The sequence below is a fragment of the Sinohyriopsis cumingii genome, chromosome 6, assembly GCF_028554795.1.
Source record: "Sinohyriopsis cumingii isolate HCF-2022 chromosome 6, ASM2855479v2, whole genome shotgun sequence".
NCBI classification, from domain to species: Eukaryota; Metazoa; Mollusca; class Bivalvia; order Unionida; family Unionidae; genus Sinohyriopsis; species Sinohyriopsis cumingii.
In genome coordinates, this window is record NC_142966.1 from 85074884 (window position 1) to 85095975 (window position 21092).

General features: G+C 34.6%; 1 protein-coding gene across 1 annotated transcript in view; it reads left to right on the forward strand.

Moving 5' to 3' along the window:
* LOC149797359 (scavenger receptor cysteine-rich domain superfamily protein-like) overlaps positions 1-16352 on the forward strand; it is a 203561-nt gene extending 187209 nt beyond the window's left edge. The window contains exons 19-26 of the mRNA XM_089962112.1: positions 343-484; positions 7333-7487; positions 8091-8269; positions 10071-10227; positions 10657-10859; positions 14143-14555; positions 15317-15597; positions 16061-16352. Coding sequence (XP_089818238.1) covers positions 343-484; positions 7333-7487; positions 8091-8269; positions 10071-10227; positions 10657-10859; positions 14143-14555; positions 15317-15597; positions 16061-16086 — 1556 coding nt within the window. The 3' untranslated portion in view covers positions 16087-16352. The remainder of the gene's footprint in view (positions 1-342; positions 485-7332; positions 7488-8090; positions 8270-10070; positions 10228-10656; positions 10860-14142; positions 14556-15316; positions 15598-16060) is intronic.
* The last annotated feature ends 4740 nt before the right edge of the window (positions 16353-21092 follow it).

Sequence of the window (21092 nt, forward strand, 5' to 3'; positions counted from 1 at the left end):
TTGATTTGTGGTCAACATTATCCAGATAGATTTAATGGTCTTAACACTTGCCATACATGAATTATATAAAATTAGATTCATTCACAAAGAACATTTGGTTTTCTTATTTTGCTGCCTGATCCTGTGATGCAGACTACCAGCCGGTCATTAACATTGTGCTTGCATGTGAAGACTCAAATATGAACTTGTAGTTTATGCTAATTTTGAGATTTTACTAAACAAATCAAGTTAGTAATTTGTCCTTTTCAAATGTGACATGAACGAGTACGACAGAAACGACCGATTCAGCACAACTGATGATTTAATTTTCAAAAAATATATTTGTCTTTGTTTTTCTTGTAGATGGAATTATGGCACGACTGACAGGGGGAAACTCATCTATGGGATATGCCCAGTTACAGGAAAACAGTAGCTGGAAAGGAATTTGTTCTTTGGGTTGGAGTAACGAAGAAGCAACCGTTTTCTGCAAAACTCTTGGATTCAGGTGTGAATTTCTAAACTGTTGTAAAGTAATAGATGTGTCATTGACATTAGATTTAGTAATTTTAGGTTTCTGCATTTGTATGGGAACATATGAATGAGTTATTCCCAATGATTCGACCTTAGAAGTGCAGTATTATTCCGAAAACGAGTTAATATTTTCCCATACAAATGCAGTAACACTTTTATTATATACTCATTTAGTTTTCCTACCTAAGGTTTAAAAATAAAGGAATACGCTGTAATAAACAAAATACCTGAATTGGTGTTGCATTTCAAAATAAATACACAACCTTAGATTCATCGTTACATAGTAACACTATTAATGCGCACATAGCATCGACCAGCAACCTTTTGAACTACGTCTCTCGTCTACTTACCAGCTACAGAAGACATATGGTTATGACTTGTCACTTCTATCTCGCTGTTGGAAGGACCCCAGCTATGACCTTTATCACACATTGACTTATATCGCTTGCCTAACTTTGTATCAAACTAGTTACACGGGGAAAACTGCAAGCCACTGTTCGTTTTGTTTTTTTAACAGTCCATGTAGCCAGGGCAAGTAATATTGTTTCGTCGTCTCGGCTTATTGGTTATGAGGCTCTTAGTTTCCTACCAAAACCTTCAGTTGCATGTTTACTCGAATTTAGTATTTTGACCGTCTTGTAAAATGATGCGTTTCTGATAGATATACGATAGCCTTTCGCCTCAGTATGTTTTAATTGTTATATTGTTATAGACCCTAGAGAGTACTAGTCACAGTCTGAACCAATCTATTTGCAAAAAGGCTATGAATATTTGTCTTAAATAACGGTTTCAATGATCAGAAAGGTATTTTCAATTACAGCGTCTCCAACGTTTGTTGTCGACATTGTGAATATCACTTTAATTCATGTGCTTGTTTGAATATTTAGATTCTGACTCATTGAACTCGTCCACATCGTTAGCTTTATCATCTATACTTTCAAATGTACGAAACAGCTTGTTTAGTTCATTCAAAATCAAATCATATCAACCGAAACGTAAAGCGTCTACTACATGCGTGTACATGGGTTTATAATAAATAGTTCGTAGGACACTATATTATTTAAGCCACACGTGTCCTGTAGTATGAATGTGTTCAGCATCGTAAATCAGTACATTTCTGACAACGTACATTGAACTGAAACAAGCATGAAATTTTAATAATATAGTCTGTTGTACTAATTATTCTTTAACGTTCTTATAAAATGAAAGTATGCAATCGTTTAGTATAATAAGGATGCATCTATACGAACTAGATGTATGTTCTCTAGAGTGTAAAGCCATAAACGTAACAAATTTGGTCATGTGTATCTAGAATATGGCGGGCTGGTATAAACAAAAACTAAATGTTGAATGTTTTTGTTAAAACATCTATTCTTCCGTTCTGAAAAATCATGTCACTCTGACATGTATGAAATATATACTTTTTGTTTAACTTTTTTGTAACAGTACTATTTCTTTACCAATAGCATTAGTTTGGTTTTAAATTACTGCTTTGTTATAATCAAAGCACTTTGTTAGAAATGCAGTAGTATTCTGATATGGTACACCCATCAGTCTGTCAGCATGTACTTGAGTAATTTCTAGAGCCCGCCATACATCATTATTGCAAGGCACAAGAAACATGGGTGAATGGTAGTCCTATTGGTGTAATTTGTGCCGAAACTTTTGAAAGTTTGATCTCCCCCATTGTACAGGTTTACAGGTATAGGCAATTTCACATAAATATAAAATAAATTCTGAGTTGTTTCTGTCTCGTATCTTAAAACTAGTATTTGTGATCCATAATCGAGGATTGAAACTATTTAGTAATTTCTCCGTGTCTTTCTCTATGACGTAGAACTAGCCCCTATGTCATAATGCGAAAATGATTAAGATGCAACCCTTAACGATATATACACTTACTGTATTGCAAATTACAAGTAAAACCTGTACCCCGGGATGCATGTCTATCCCAAAAGACTTTACCCGCGAGTCATAAAAAAGCAACCATTGAGGTCCCCACTCTAAGCCAATATGCACACTTACATGACTTAAAATACAAGTTTATATATGAATTGACAAGGTGCCCGTGGTCTAACACCCAATAACAGTTTAGAATAGAGAATGACATAATCTATGGTGGTGCTTGACCGAGACAAGGAAATTCCAGTCATGTGTTATATTGTCTCCTTTCTAGGCTTTACCTCGAGGAGAGATAAGTAATGTAACCCTGCCACTGGAATTTTTTTGTATAGATGCAAACTCCAGGGTAATTTTTTTTTATAACCCAGTAGTTTCTTTTAATGCTAAAAGAACTCTTAAGTTTTGCAATACAGATTGGCATATTTAACACACAGTATTTATCACAGTATTATTATTTTTTAACATTTATATGTAAGTCATTCTGTCTTTTAATGTTTTACAAAAATGAGATTAATCATCGCAGTAGAATCCAAAACTATTGACTATTGACCGAGTTAGTAAATTTGATGGTTTTCTGGGTAAAAAAATCGAGGATTCAAGCAGTTGATTGATGTCATCATCACTGACGGACTCATCAGTGTGAGACTGGTTTCTTTTCCCATTCCATACGCAGATTTTTCTGTTTACGTTTCAAGGCCTCTCATGTTTTACAAAATTCAGAGCCACAAACCAAGCTTCAATATTCAAGACCACAAACCAAGCTGCAATAGTATCTGTGTCGTTTCAACTGCTGTTCAAAAAACTTCCCATCATACAATTAATAGCTAATAATTATAAAAGGCCTTCTAGCCAGGGCTAACAAAACGTCTCTTTCTCTCTCAGTGTTTTGTTTCATGTGTTATCCACGTTTGAAAGACCACAACTTCCTTTATGAGTCAAGTTCTTTATTTTATAAAATCATTTACGTTTTAAAGCTCTGTAAATATGATTATTTTTCATTACATGATGATTTATTCCTTAATCAGTTATTTTATTCATTCGTTTACTCTTCCACAAATTCATTTGTCTTTTAGCAAACTGAAATTATCTAGATTAGTCAATACATAGGCATTTATTACCTTTCAATATTGTAGGCTCGTATTCACTTCCATCATTTCGAGGAATCGAATGGAAAATTTTGAGAGAATGATGATTAGGTTAGAGGCTGCCACTTCATGTATTGGGCGTCCCTCGTTTGTCTTCAGAAGTGTGTCTACATGTCTTATGTGTCACAGTGTTTTGCGTCTGGTATTCACACTGTCATACTTTTTAATACAAAGTTTGTAATAAATTGTTCTTCTACTTAGGTAATTCTGCTCTCTATGACCATTTCAGATGTCTTTATTTCCTCTCCTGATTTTGTTATTTTCTCAGACGAACGTTACTTAGATTTCAGAGGCACGTGCATCTCTAATGTTTACCCGTTATCGAGAAGAAAGGAAAGACCTTCTGTCTCATGACATGGTGAATTTTGACAAATTACTTGTTCACGTTTAGCAAACGTTTGGAAAGTTCCATCGTCCGAACAATGTACTGTATACATGGAATAGGTACTCAGTGGATCGTAAACCTTTACGATTTTGCTCTCCTATCTTTAAGTGTCAAGATGTTCTCTAGCTTGCAATCCATTACCTTTGTGTCATACCATTTATGTTGTTCTTTTTTAGTCTTCTTTTGAAGTTCTTTGTGTCTATCCTCCAACAACTAGTTTGGCAAATTTCCGAACGTGTCGGCCTTTGTTTGATTTTAAACCAATTTCATAGAGCCAAGCAGAAAACAACAATATTTGCGCCCCTTTATAAATTACTACCTAGCGCGTGGACGCGATGACCTGACGATCTGACTGAGATGACATGACAGACACAAGAAAAGTAAGGTTAGCAAAGAAGCAAGATTTCTCTGTCGCACGGGTGAGAAAAAGAGAATCTAATTTGGGGTTTGCACTGATACAAGGAAATCACAGTCATGGGATTACATTTGGTGTCACCCCACGAGACAAATAATGTAACCCCACAACTTGAATTTCTTTTTCTTGATACAAACTCATACAGAGATTATGTTTCTCACGCAATTTTTGTTTCCAAATAAATTATAATAGTCCTGCATTTTGCAATAGAAATAGCAGATTGAAAACACAGTAAGCATCAGGTACTAGTACTGTCTCTCAATTTATATAAAATACATCAGGTCTTGTACTCTTTTGAAAATCTGAATAATTATCTATGTATAATTTAGCTATATGTGCGCTCTTAGAACGGAAACAAACGAAAACGTCATAACTGTTATGTGTTCTAACTATTGCACATTGGACGTCTGCAGCAACGTACTACTGTTTTCAAAATTCTGCGTAATAATACGAATATCTTAATAAGGGCAATAGGGTGACCTGTCGACGTAAGTAAGCATGTTCAACGCATGAGAAAAGAGAAACATAAAACATTTGATACTATTACTCTATTAGCATATTTAATAGATAGATGAAATGTGAAAATAACAGTAAGTAAGTAATATATGTTATACGGATAACTTTTAAATTTCATAAGTTCTGACTTTGAAAAAAGTTATATGGTTCGGAACGGTACCGAACAGTACAATTCTGGATACAGTTAAGACAAAGTGTGTGGACTGATGAATGAATCCCTATGTTTGGTAAGTGTAGTAAGTTTCATTTGTTTAAAAGTTTGATTCAACTGGGGTTGGTTGGGGATGTTTGACAAAGCTTAAAGAATGCAGATCTGACATAACCCATTTCAAGTTGTTACCGTCTTTGCGGTAGCTCGTAAGGGCGACTGGATATTGTAATCAGTGATGTATATAGTCCGTGTGTCTGGAACAGTGTTTTATATTATAGTTCGTTCCACAAAGACACGCGAATTTTATCCTATATGTAGCTCAGTAAATGTTCAGGTCAGCGTCATTAAAGGCAGGTAAAAGTACCTAATTCGTTTCACACGAAGTAATGGAAACCAATTAGGTACCATAGAGCCACATTTAATGACTTTACTGAGTAACAGATGGGATAAAATTCACTATACCAAATTAGATTGACTTCGTGTGGTTGTATATGTCTGTCTCTCTCAAAATGTTCTTAATGGTGTGTCTTCAAAGTTGAAGAGACCGTAAGTTGTTTTATGGGTGAACTTTATGTTATATATCCGGTGTTGTTGCTGTTGTTGTTGTTTTTTTTATAACGTCTCCGTTCTGCACAGCATACTACTACGAGGGTTTCTTCTTTTCAAAAGTAGTTCCTAACGCCTCGACACCAGGACAGAGACAACTTGACTGAAAAAACCAGACTGAGATAAGAAAAGTAAGGCTAGCAAAACAGCTATACTTTTCTGTCGTATGAGAGAGAAAAATTGATTCATGGATCTACTTATGTGGCTCAAACGTTTTTTGAATGTTAAAATGGTATAGGACGGGGAAATGTGATCTAAAAATCAAAACATTCTAGTATTACATGCTTTTGAATCTTAATTATTTGCATGTTCGTAGTAGTATATAATTGTAGTAGATAAAACATCGTATTCATTCCAACAGTAGTATGAGTTGTAACAGAAATACGGGTAGAGGCATTGGTGTTGATTTAGCAATTATAATCATCATATTTGTATCATCATCGTGAGTATTATTGTTAATATAATATTCTGGCTCTTAGGGTCTTGTCTGTGTGTGTCCAATAGTTTCAGTCTTGCTTGTTGCTTTTAATCACCATATATATATATATATATATATATATATATATATATATATATATATATATATATATATATATATATATTTTTTTTTTTTTTTTCTATAATATTTGTGTTGATTTAAATTTAATTTGGTTATCATTCTTGCGTTTTCATAGAAGAGTTGGGACATTATGATACATAAACCTTTCTGCACTGTTAAGTACGTACATATAGACGTAAAAACATATGTACCATCCTGAAACTACTCCTGTACCCTTAAAACTAGACACATGTCTTCAAGATGTAGATTTGTCTAAGACGTTCAAAATGTATATCACCACCACATCCTATGGGTCATGCCAGTCCCTGGGTTATCACATATAAACTATTGAGAAACCCATCCTATAATCATATACACTCTTCCTCGGCATGAAGATATGAATGTATATATGCAAATGAGATCGAACGGAGGATAATAGTTATCACACTGGATTTAACCCTGGGTCAAAATGAAAACAATAGTGAGATCCCAAGCCTGACATGACGCAACATGACGCATGTATTCGTGCAGCTAACCTTTACTCTACAGTCCATCGCTACATATAGTAATTTAGTCGCTGTGTCATGTACTGGAAATCATTAATATCCCCAACCTATAATATTAGAACCGCTCCTGTGGCCTAGTGGTTAGAGCGTCCGCCTCGGATGCGGAAGGTCGTTCATTCGATCCCCGGCCGAGTCATACCTAAGACTTACACAAATGGTATTTACAGCTGCCTCGCTTGGCGCTCAGTATTAAGAGGCTAGTGTTAGGACTGGTCGGTCTGGTGTCAGGTTAATGTGACTGGGTGGGACATAATGCTACATGTCTGCGGCATGATGCCCTAGTAATAGACATCACTATAAACTGCCACATTGCAGACATCGTAGCGATACGACTGAAAAATTGTTAAAGCTACATTAAAAGTCCAAATCACGCACACACGCACACACACACACACACATAACATTATATACATTACTGGGCATGAAATGAGAAATGCACATACCCATCTGATAGTTGATCCTGGATGAATCTTTACCATTATGGACTTAGCTTATAATTGGGTGCAGTGGTCAAAACATGTAAGCGCGGGGATGCGTATTGTTTTTATTAATGACCTCATCTTCTTCAGTATCAGAAGTAGCATCATTATTGTTACAGTGTATCTGTTGCAACAACAAATGTGGCTCTAAGTAATGGGAGTTCAGCCAGCGGTTATCGGTCCATAGACTGCAGTGGATGGGAAGATCATATCGGTCAATGCCGTATACAAAATTCCTCTTCAAACTGTGCTTCTGCCAGTGTGAATTGTTTGAGTGAGTACAATATGAATATGTGTCCAGGTTGACCACATGACTTTTGTACGAATCTGTCCTCATTATACTGATTTTTAGTCTTAATTGCGGAAATGAGGACTAATACTCCAAAAGTGCTGATTTCGTTTATTTTAAATGTTAGAATTTACATTGTACATCTTCATAGTTCTTTAAAAATCATATATTTAATTTTTAACCTTAAAAGATAGAAAATAAAAGCATTGCAGTTCGATGGATGAATTACGAGAAAAAAATCATAAAAATTTTGTTGGCTTGATTTTGCCGATGCTCTTAAGATCGTCTTGAAATGGATACTTTCTTCCTAAAATGCGCAATTAAATGCTAATTTTATTTTGGGAAAAGTCTGTTATGTGACTCTGTTTGTTGTGTAGACAGACGTTTTCCCTTGTATTCACTATTATAAGATTTATGTGCGTAATACTTACATGTGTACTATGTTGTCAAACAGAAGCTGAAAGTAGTGAAATGTCGTATTTCATAAGGGAAATCGTTTGTTTTTTATTTAGGTATATAATTTGCCGCATTACTCGTTTTTAATTAATACTTTTTTTTAAATACATAATTTATCTATTTGTGTTTCAGATTGTTTTAATGAATACACATTCAATACAGGCACGGTGACATCTCCGAATTATCCATCTAATTATCCACCCAACTGGAGTTGTCTCTATGTCATACGTCCAAGTGGACCTTCCAGATTTGGCCTATACACTTTAAAGGTTAATCAAATTACCCTAGCGAACCAAGGAGATGAGGTTCAGGTAAATAAACAACCTAGCGGAACCAGGCGGGTGCCGGTTCAAATCATATTGATGCACCCGGTAATATCTATGGTGCTGCTGAGAGGTTTGATGAAAAGTAAAATACATTTGCTTGAAATTAAGTTTTGCTACATGTTATCAGGATGCATCATTTTGTTACATGACCAAGGTTTAACGAAGCAATCTTTGAACATTCACTTTCAAATGCTATTGTGATATTTGAAGAACATTTGAAACATACTAAAAGCTATTCAGGGCAAATTCTACTATCTGGAAACAGACTATAAGTAACAGTACATCATATGGATATTAAGAGGTCATGCAATATGGGGTTGGGTTCGTTCTGTGTGCTTAACTTATTTACGTTCTGTGGCGCTATCATTCTGACAACACCTAAACTAAATAATTGTGAAAATGTCACAAAGGATACAATATATCAGTGTCGCAGATGTTTTACACTAAGTTATTTGAAGACAAAATACCAAAACAAACAAAACATGAATCTGCTTTAAAAGTGCAAGTTATACATGCCATATTTCCACTGACGACCTCCAGGATAATTTGTACAGTCTTTCAAACATCTGACCATTGAAGTGAAAGATAATCCGCCATTTCTTCTGTGTAAACACGCCATAGCAAACGAGTACAGAGTGGCTATCAGCGTTAATCTTCACCAATCGGCATGTTGCGCATCAAAACAGTCCATGTTTGCACTACTGGGAAACGTTTGATTTTACCCAATCAAAGCGTGTGATTCTCTACAATCCATTTTACAAACTGAACGTGGGTAAACTCTCTTGCTGCTAATGCTAGCAAAATACGTCCAACTGAAACGTACTGCGGTAGCTCCGTTTCCAGAGCATCGAACTCATAATCTAATGGTCACGGGTTCATCACACAGCCGGACCAGGCCATCTGCATCAGTGTGTCTTGTAGAAAATACAATTAACCCCAGTTTTCTCTGCTTTATAGGCTATTGTAAAAAATGTTGTGATGTGACTACAGATCAACAAGACCTAAAGAATTCTTACTTTGAGTTATGTATGAGGCTTCTAATGAATAAAGTACCAATGTTTTATTTCTGTGCTATACATATTTGAAGTTTGGAGAAAATAATTTGAAATTTGAAGTATGTTTTTATAAATTACTAGCATAATCAAGGAATATATCACACCTAGATTTCGTTTTATCTTGTTCTCTCTATCGGTTTTTTCAAGTTTCTTTCTCATTAATATTGCACCTAAGCAACAACAGAACACATGAGAACACCTACTTTCTGATAGTATAATTACTGATGAATTTTTTTCTGACCTAGGTTAAAGGTTAAAATCTGAATAAATGTGACCTTTTTAAAATATTGAAAATACCAACAAAAAAGCATCTCTAGTCTTTGACAATTAGCATTGAAATCAATATTTTACATATTGCTGTGTTACCATTGACATATGCATACCAAGCAAATGCATTTTAAAACAATCAGGGTGGATTGCGTGCAACAAAAATGGCAAATCTTTATTTTAAACAAAAGAACACCACTAGAATTTTTTAAACTGTGCGTGATACAGTGCTTTTATTAACAATAAGGTACTTTCACTTACCTACAAAATGCAGGTTCATCGGGGATGGCATCCCTTTATTAATTTGTTTTGAAGTTCATTGGTAACTATCATCTTTGCTTATAGTGAGCTCTATGTTTCTTGACCCTGTTATGCACGAGTTATCGAGGAATATGTTAAGATATGTATACTTAACCTACTAATGCATCAAAACATATTAACAAAAACCTCATTTGTTTTCAAAGGTACGTGACGGATTTCCTGGCACAACTAGACTAGTTAGTTGGAGAGGTTACATGTATACATACGGAAACGTTCCACCAATTGTTGCCAAAGAATTCAGCATACAGTTTCATTCCGACAGTTCCAGTGAATACCAAGGATTTCAGGCAGAGTGGAAACGTGTGTATTAAGCGCGAATTAATTAGATAAGGCTATGTTGTAATTTCTTATGTTATTGTTTGTTAGATACATTGCAGTTAAAGAGAAATATGTGCATAAAACATTAACGGGTCTTGTTGGCATAAATGAATCTGTTTGGGATTTGTTTCATTAACGCTTGTCTAATCAATTCAAATAGTAGTTTAGAATGAACATGAAGATACAAACTCAGGGTAATACAAGTATGGAATTATGCAATTAATTTATTTTCATGTTCTATCCCTTACCCCCATCCCATCATTTGCAATATTGGTTCTCATTTCATGAACGCGGTACACACTTGTCTGTTTCGTTTGAAAAATAAAATTAATCTGAATTAATTAATCAGAGTTATTGATTCAAACATTCTTCAGGGTGTAATCGTTCAGAATATATTGCTCATTTTTAAAGCATCGACACTGGAGGATGCGTTAACAGCCGGCTGCTTATCATCAGGATGGAACATTAAAATCAACACTACGATACTACGAATGATGTACCCTGACGTGAATCCTGGAGATATATACATGACTTTGAGATCGTGTACAGGAAAAGTGGTTGATGATGAATTACAGTTTCTGTATTCTTATGCAATGTGTAACACTCAGACACAGGTATGTTTGTAGTTGATGGCAAGGCTTCGATGTGTTAAATCAATATAGCATCAGAACCATCCTTTGTACACATGATGGTATGGGAGCGTTTCATTTTGGCATAAGTGGAAAGTACATACTTCAGTTTTGCAATGTACCAATAATAGTGATGTATGGAGCAAGCAGTAAGCGGTTGTACAGAACGTTTCTGATTAGAATTCACATTTAGAATTAAGTGTGTAATTTAACAAAGGAAGACAATTTTTACTATATCAAAATATACTTCAGTATTTCTGCATGGTTGGAATAATAGCGAACCGATCTGAATACAATTTGTCACAAAAAAGAAAGCAGCTACCTCTAGCAGACAAAATATAAGCTGCTTGGCATTAAGCAGCCGCTCACATTGAAAAGCATTAAAACAACGCTTGGTTTCTGTTACAAATATCATGCTCCAACTAGCCAATTGAAAGCTGATGTGCAGTTCATATCTGTTTTAAAAATGAAATTATTTGCACAGTACATTGAACAGAGTTTTGCCTATATGTTTCGTTCTTATTCAAATAGAGCGAGCTTATTGAGGTAGCCTCAAATATTGCTATTTTTATGTATGTTCATCACTAACAAATTCGTTCCTGCGAGAAAAACGTTTCTAGTGCAAAGGCTATTATTGTTGACCAAAGATTGAAAATTATTTTTTTTTTTTTTTTTTGAGTTAATGATTTATAGATCAGAGTCATATTAAACTGAGAGGAAAGTACATCTTTAGAAGCAATTGTTTTAACATTGACACTATGAAAGCTCTGTCCATGACAGGGGACATTAAGCTTTGCTTTGTAATCTTAATCTCATCCCAGATTTAAACAATTAAAAAAATATGTTCGACTTCATATATAATCTAAATCGAGAGAATAAGTGATTACCTGGTACCTGGTTCCTGCTTATGATATAGAAAAGAGTTATTGTTTGTGACGTGCATACCTGAGATGTCATGCGTGAGCATAGGTTGTTATAATTCGGCCTTAAAAATTGATTTATGAATTCAATATTTACACAAATATACATATTGCAAATGGCAGACGATGATACAGTGTGATATAATTATCTGAGTATGAACAATGAAAATAAATTTTTATTAAGTATATACATCACGTTACAAGTTTAAGAGCTAGCAAACACAATAATTGTCTGTTTGGCTTTAGAACGGCAAACAGTGGCGATTTTGGTTGCTAAATACAGTGTCGTCGAGGCTGGGGCAGCTGTGGAAATTTCGTTTTACAAAACAATTATATTCGAGATAGAATAATTGGAGTAAGATCAAATATAAATATTATAACCATTTTGACCACATGATTGTGCGATAAATATAAAACAATTATAATTCTGGCTTACATAATGATGATAATAATAATAATAATAATAATAATAAAAATAATAATGATAATAATAATAATAATAATAATAAGAAGAAGAAGAAGAAGAAGAAGAAGAAGAAGGAGAACAAGAACATGAACAAGTAAGAAACAAATACAGAAGAAGCAAAGTAGTAGTCACGAAGTTATATATAAGTGGGTGGGTGAGACCAGGTACTGAAGGGATTCTATTTCAACGAGATACTCAGTTTAGCATTACAACCATGCCTTTGGTTTGACGGTTACGCAGCTCTTCTCTTGTCGATCGATGCAGCATGTCTGTCATACAGCTTGTTAAACGTCACTTGTTAGTAATGAACCTGGCCTCGCTTCTCTTAATCTTCGCTATGGTTTAGACGTTGCGCTGGCATTGTGTAAGGCTACAACAATGTTGAGGCGTATTCCAAAACTGGGTGAACAAAGAGATTGTAAGCTTGAGTTTTGGCATCTGAAACACCAATATTTATGTTACATATGATGTTTGGGTTTTCAAGATGGGTCAAAATAGAGATATGAGTAATATATTAATTAAATTTGCACCGTGATTGGGTGAGGTAAGGTGATGGGTTGTCAATTTCATACAGCGGTCGACAACGGAAATTGGATGCACCAATGCTAGTACTTGGATTTATATCCTTGAGAAACTTGGAATCACCCTTTATATGTATTATAATAGGAGGTACATCAACTGCAAGTTATGACATATTTATTTGTGTTTCCACTGGTGAACAGTAGTAATAACTTCGAAAGTCGTTACTTCTGTTTCATAATTTTTCGACAAGCAGTTAACATTGCAGATGGTGTCTCTTGAATATGTATCATGCACCAGCCTGCAAACTACTTGCGCCTGATATTTTTGAGAGATGTGGTGATTCCAATCGTGTACAGTATTTTAACACCTTGAATTGAAATAGAAGCTACCCACATTTATCAATGCAATCCAAAAAATGATAAAAGAAAAGGAGTCGTGGTAAAGGAAACTGTATTGATGTATATGTTAGTTTTAATGCAGCATACGTTGAGAAAAATGCCATGTTTAATCAAGCAATTTTTATCTTTGGGCGGAAAGTTTAAGCATTTTTAGTTTAAAAATCCCCATAAATTGTTGCCTTTTTGGCGTTTTTGTTAAATATTAAACAAAACGTTAAATATGCAGCTAAAGGATCAACATACTATTCTGTTGAGATGGGACTTCTCTAGTTTTATGTATTTGATCTGCCTAGACCGTGTTGTGGATTTTCCAGACAGAATGCTGAACAAGTAAAGTGGCCTTCGCTGTCCATACGTTGAAATTCATTTGCAATATGTTTACTTTTTCATAGTCTATGTCTATATGACTGACACTGACAGAAACATCCCTGGCCGAACCATACCTAAGACTTACAAAAATGGTACAAACAGTTTCCTCGCTTGGCGCTCAGTATTACGAGGTTAGTGTTAGGACTGATCAGCCTGGTGTCAGGATAATGTGACTGGGTGGGACATCATGCTACATGTCTGTGGCATGATGCCGCAGTGCTAGACATCATTATAAACTGCCACATTGCAGACATTGCAGCGATATGACTGAAAAATTGTTAAAGCTACGTTAAAAATCCAAATCACACACACACACTGACAGAAACAAAATCAATAGTTATTTTATAGTTAACAGCAATTGTTTAACCCGCTGTGAAAACAGGAACGAAATGCCATTGACTAACAACCTTTTCTTATGAAATGTCGAACGCTAACAAAACTGTACTGTATAAATGTGACAAAACGGTAAGCTAAGGACTTTAATTGGAACAACAAAATCGTGACCTATTTTAGGGTGCTGAAAACTCGTTAGCAAAGATTTCGCTGGGCATTTTTATCAGCGCTGATAAATAATCCTTTTTGTTTTGTTGTAGACTGCTTCCAGTGATGTCATCTATACAAATCAGCTTATCCAGCCAGTAATTGACCCCGATTTTCCATCGGTTGTGTTCAGTCATAAGTGGCGAGTTGATACTCGTTGCAGCATGCCTGTAACTGATATTAGTTCAATAAACATCTACCCGACCGAAGGCCAAGGAGGTTCCGTTGTCGATAACAGTTACCACAATCTCACCAGCACCACTCACGGCGCTCTTCTCTTCCACTTTTACACAGACCCGGCGTTTCATGATGAAATTAAAGGCAGTTTGTACGTGCCATTTGGACATGAATTGTATGTGAAGGTCGTGTACGACTCCCAGGGCAGCAATATGAAGATGCGAGTAGATGCATGCAGTGTTTCGGATCAATCTTCACCATCACAGAAGTTCAATCTGATTAAAAATGGGCAAGTTTATTTCTTGTATTAAAGAAATATCAATATCTTACGTGTAACATCAATGTATAAGATTATACAGAATGGATTACCTTTACTTATCAAAGAACATTGATAATTCAAACATCAATGAATCGAATACTAGTCATTACTCAGATAAATCAATTCCGTCCTGGTGAAAAGCCTTGTCTTGGCTGTGACGGGGAAAAATTGACACATCCTGACACCGAAAGAAAAGATAGCATACATGCATACATAAAGAGCTTTTGAAGTTATGCTGCAATTTTACATTTCCGTTTTTGACATCAATGAATAATGTATATCGATAGACAATTTGCATATCTGAATTTACGATAATATGCTCTCTCTCTCTCTCTCTCTCTTTATATATATATATATATATATATATATATATATATATATATATATATATATATATATATATATATATATATATATATATTTGTATATATGGGGGTACTCATTTTTGCGAAGAATAGGGGATGCATTTTACTGGAAATGCTTACCTGCTGCAAAATATCACGGACAACTATTACATAAATAGAGATTATTTAATGCTTTAGTTTGCAAGCATCAGCTGGATGGAGTTTTTGCAGCATCATTCCTAACAGTTGTAGTACATTGCACATCTTATAGATTTAAACATTAGGTATGTAAGATAAGTAGTTGCCGTTGTAGTTTGCTCATTATAGTTGTTTTACACTGATTGGCCTAACGTACTTTTCTTTGTTCTCTTTCTAACTCTGTTTCAGTTGTCCTGCAAACTCAAAGGTCCATCTTATTTCGGTGGAAAACAAAGAAATGCGGTTCTCTTACCAAGTCTTCGAATTCCAGGACAGCAGCCATGCGCTGACATTGAACTGCAATGCCACATTTTGTGTTTACTACGATGGTAGTCCCAAATGTACACCAGGATGCACAACAAAACGGGCACTGATCCCAGAACAAGAGTCAGATCCAAGAGTTATGCATGAAGTTCAAAGTAAGAGAATGATACTACAAAGGGATGCTCCAGATGAAGTTTTGTCCGCAGGTAAACTTCAATCAATAATAAATGCATTATGCACACTAACTTTGGGAGCGAAGCATATTTGACTTTTGCAAAAGTAGCTTTTCTCCAGGAGTGGTATACAAAAAATCTTTTAAAAAAAACATTCCCATTATGACGTGTTTTCAAATACTGTTATCAGTTATGTCGCTTTATCTGTGATACATACATTTTAAAGACAGTATGTGCGAAATCAGTTGAAGCAAGAGATTAAGTATGTTAGTGTACTTATGTACTAGCGAACCATTACTCCCCAAATATTTCCTTCAAATACAATTGCAGATGTAAACTCCACAAAGTGACAGGTATCTCAGTTTGTGTCACAATGTGTAAGTGTAATTCGTCTGGTCTGTACTATGGTAGTATTCTGCTCAGGAACGGTTTTCACTTTGATCATTATCCCGGTATGTGGGCCACTTGTTTTTGACCGTATATAAATATGTTTCAGGTACAAAGGATCGGCACTTCATATAGAGTATTTACGTTTCGTCCCACTCGAAAGGTCCAAGTCCATAGAAATAAGATTCATTCCTGGGGTACAGATAACGGAAATTAAAGTTTTTCTCGCAACATGTATCAGATTTATTCAGAATGTGATTTAAGTCATAAACTATTGTAAATTCTTGAGACAATTATTATTTACTAAAATGATAATTCTTGCAAATGCATACTCGACATATGACAGTAGGATTAATAGATATGGCTGTGCAACTTTGCGAAGGATATATAGTTAATCATCATTTGCACGATTATGTTCTGTCAATTATTTTCTTCCAAAAGAAATTGTTTCTAAAATAAATCATTTCCAGCCTTTCCCAAGTGTTTGTCTTATTTTTTTAAAATTGGTAATGTTATAACAATCGACAAGCAGGTCATACATCTGTAAGTTAAACAGTGATGGTAGAGATGGCAAATCATAGGCTGCAAGGTTCTTTCTTTACATTTTTTCTGCAAGTATTTCATTTCTAACAAACTGAATTATTACAAAATCTTCAGAAATGAAAACAGATTTCTTCCAAAGTTTTTTTTTTTTCTCAACACGGTTATTTTCGGCACGTAATTGTTTTCAATTTTTCTTGTTGTAAACACAATTTTGTTTGCATTCGATAAAAGAACAATTTTTGTTTTCGTGTCCTCTATTTATGTATGTATGTATGTATGTATGTATGTATGTATGCATGCATGCATGCATGCATGCATGCATGTATGTATGTATGTATTTATGTATGTATGTATGTATGTATGTATGCATACATGTATGTATGCATGTATGTATGTGTGTGTGTATGTGTGTGTGTGTGTGTGTGTGTGTGTGTGTGTGTGTGCACGCGTATGTATGCATGTATGTATGTATGTATGTATGTATGTATGTATATAAGGGTGTATGTAAGGGTGTAACTAAACATTAGAAGATCCTGGCTAAAAATGTCATGTAAGTTTAGACATCCAAGGAGACATACAAAAGAAAGGAAAATAAAATAAAGAATGGTAACATCTTTAAAATACAAAGTGATATATTATACAACCTACACCCATCCGTTTCTAATATCTTTTGCTGGATTGATGACTTTCTGTTGGTGCTTGTTCCTTCTATTTGACATTAGAGTTCTCTGGTTCTGACATGTTGTGAGGATTGCAGCAAGTGCCGCATCAAACTGGTTGCAGCACGACTATTCCTTAATTTAACTCTGTGTAGTCTTCTTTTAGCAAACACTAGACAGTTAACATTACTAATATGAAATATTTTATGTATGGAATTGGAAGCATTATGTACACACGTCATGGGCATTATTCGTGTGTCGCAACTGGTGCGAATTATCTTTAATGCAAGTTGTTATTATATCTAGTTTTATATTTATTTATTTATTATTATCAATATTAGTATTATACTGAAGCCTTGCATTAGCGGTTTCCGGAATGTAAACCCTTGATAACTGTATTCAGTATAGTCGCAAGTGATCATTGGAACAATTTATAAATTAATGAATAATACTGCAAATTATAAATATTTGTCTTCAGTAAATTGTAACTAATGACTCACTAGCAGACTAGTTACAGTTTTAAAAATGAACACCACTTTCCATCTTTGCTAATCTGGCTTTTAAGACAAAATAGTGAAACTGCTTTGCCGTGATCGGAGCGCAGCAAATAGGGTATCTAATAAAGTCTGGTACAAATAACTGTATAGTGTTAGTAAATGAACCTTCATAGTCTGCGCATACTGTATAAGGTTATTGCAATTTACAGCATCTGTACAGTTTATGGAAAGAATATATGAAAATGTAATTGATTCATTTATTTCACATCTTTATAATATGACTGGTTAAATAAATAAAGACAAACATTTTCCGTAAAATTATTTGAAATGAAAACTTGAAATACTTGCTCCACGATTGCCAGAATTACTTAAGCAAAACATAAATGTCATTAAAGTGCTGTTCACGTAAATATGATTTATAGGAGATGAATTAACATTTAAATAAAGTCGTAACACAATTATTTAGAGATTTACTTAAGAATAATAACAATGAATAAAATCTTTACTTTTGTAAAATGCACTATTTATATGATATTCTCAATGGCATTGAACCATATTAAAAGACTCTTATCGTTCTAAGAGCTGCAACATTTGGCTCTATTAATGATGAGACTTCTCGTGTGCGTGCACTTAAATGCGTTTACTGGACAAATTGCACAGAGCAGCATCTGGGCATGCAGATTATGTTGCTAGGTTATAAAGTTGGTTTGTTTTGCAAGAAAGCAGTCGGGTAGACTCTAATACATCAATGCGTAGTTTCTGTTTAGATGTACTATGTACAAATTAAATTAAGAGTGGTTGTGAAATGAATTATCTAGTTCGTTTTATATACGCAATGGTATGCAGTTGATGAGAGGTGGGAGCGAAGCGGTAAGTAGTCTACGATTGTTACACCGATTTAAGTGTCGTACTCTCATTTTATAATTGGTAATCAGGCTTAAGCATAGTCACAAAAATGCGTACGATGTATTAGAGTCCAGTGCAATTATTGTCAAATGAACCGAATGGAAGTTAAATTTATACAAAGTGTAATTTCAGTGAAGGAAGCGGAGGAAACAGGGCGAGGGAAGTTGATAAATGTTACCTTTAGTGGAATAAAAGCAGCTCTGTTGACATATTCTCAGCCGAAAATTGACTATATATTGTTTTTTGTTCTTGAGTAAAACATGGTGGGATTCTAAGCAAGACCCATTTTCCTTTTTTAAGGTAGAGCTGCTGTGCCGAATGGTCAAGTCATGGTCCAACAAAAAGAAGTATCCTGTCTGATCTAAGCGACAGAGCATATGGTCGCCGTATTCATGCTCTGCGTTTCTTTTAAATATGCAAAGGCAAAGAAAAGTAACAAAAATAACAAACATAACTAGCTTGCTAACACTAGATAATTAATTGAATACATATTTATTATCTTCCACTATTTTGCGAAAGATCTATACCTCTGTTATGCAGACAAAAACCAGGTCGTCTGTGTGTTTAATGGTATTTCATTCACGTTTTGGTATTTATTACCATACAAACTAGTACAGTTGTACATGGTGGTTACAGTGCCCCAGAAAAAGTCAATGACACTATCCAACACCTAATGTAATTGCTAAAAACGAGACAACACTCCTAGAATTACTATTTTATCATATCTTACTGTGATCTATTGTGACTTCAGCGGTGTCCATAATGACCGCTGTCACAGGCGTAATGACCATTACAAAGTACGATATTTCTGCGAAAATAATATTACGACAATCTGGTCTTAAAATAAGTAATAGAAAAGAGTGATAAGCAGCAAGCTTTGTAAATTCAACAAATAATTTGTTTCCCTGGAAAACAAAGTGAAAAATGTTAAACGAACTTACGGTACTGCGAATAAAATTCCAAATAATCTTAAAGTTAATGAAACAAGTCTTATTTAATAAAGTTCTGACTAAACTTTATTGGCATTCAAAAAAATTCCAGCACTGAAGATGTTTCTGTAGTGTACTGTAGACCCTAATGTACGAAAGTACTAATGGCCTGAATTATATTTATGTACCAACAGTCTATTGTTGAAGCACGGTAATATAATCTAAGGTTTCCTTTTTTAATTCGCTATCATTCCAGGAATATTATGAAGTATTTGTATTTCCAGAGAAGAATATTTAAATTATAATAACTTCACCCAAATCAAAATGCTGCACAAAATGATTCTGCTTTAAGATCCTACAGCAAGAATTAATAATGTATAGATAAACAAGATTATAATAATAGCAATAATAATACTGTATTATTATTATTATTATTATTATTATTATTATTGCATATTCCTGAGTGAACAGTTTCCCTGTAGTATTGTTTGGTAAGGTAAACTGTCTGAGCCATTGATAAGCGACCCTACTCTAACTGAAAAAACCGCTCCAGTGGCCTAGTGCTTAGAGCGTCCGCCTCGGATGCGGGAGGTCATGGGTTCGATCCCTGGCCGAGTCATATCAAAAACTCTTAAAATTGTACTAACAGCTACCTCCATAGACGCTCAGACCTTGATAAAAAGCAATCATTTTACTCCTAGAATAAATGTTGTTTACTTCACTAAAACTATTTACAAGCCTTGGGTCACGTATTTAATACAACCTCAGTCTCAGCCCTATTATTCCCACAATAAAAATAAATATATAAAAAATGATTGTTGACGTGACCTTTACTAATTTTGAATTTAGGTCGGAAACCAGGTCAGCCTCAAGTGTTAATAAAGTGAACAGTCAAGGTCAAACTATTTTCTAGAAATGTAGCAAGTTCCTAATAAACGAAACTACATTATTTTGACATATAATGAAATTAAAAAATAAAGATTTTAAAGCTTACAAACAATTAAATCAGATATAAATTAAATCAAATATACATAACAATATTTACTATTTCATAACACCTAACATTTGCCTCAAAAAGAAAACAAGCAGTTGAAAATGTTGTGTTAGTCAGTTTTTCCTTGTAGATCTCTATATAATAGCAACAAACTGACTTAATATTTTCATTACATATATTAAGTAGTATTCATTGTTGTGCCAGACGTCTGCCAATGAAATCATCTACACAACTCAATTTATACAGCAGTAGTATAGGAGGATACGTTAGCGACAATGGGACCTTAATGCTAAAACAGGGGGGTTAGTACTTTGACGGCAATGGAGATTTAACATGAGAATGGCACCTGGGGGTCAATGGGAGCTTAATATTGGTAACATCATTTAGTTTATAGAGTCAAAACTATTTACAGGGTGAAATGCATTTATAGGGACAAACAAAGACATACAGAAACAAACAAATACAAATTCAAATAAAGAAGATGGAACCACACAGAAACGAGAACAGAGACGTTCCAAGGAAAGACTAGCAGATAGATATAGACTCCAAAAAGAAAAGTCTATTGTATGGGTACAACACATTTGTATATTCATGGGCTCTCTGGTCTATGTTT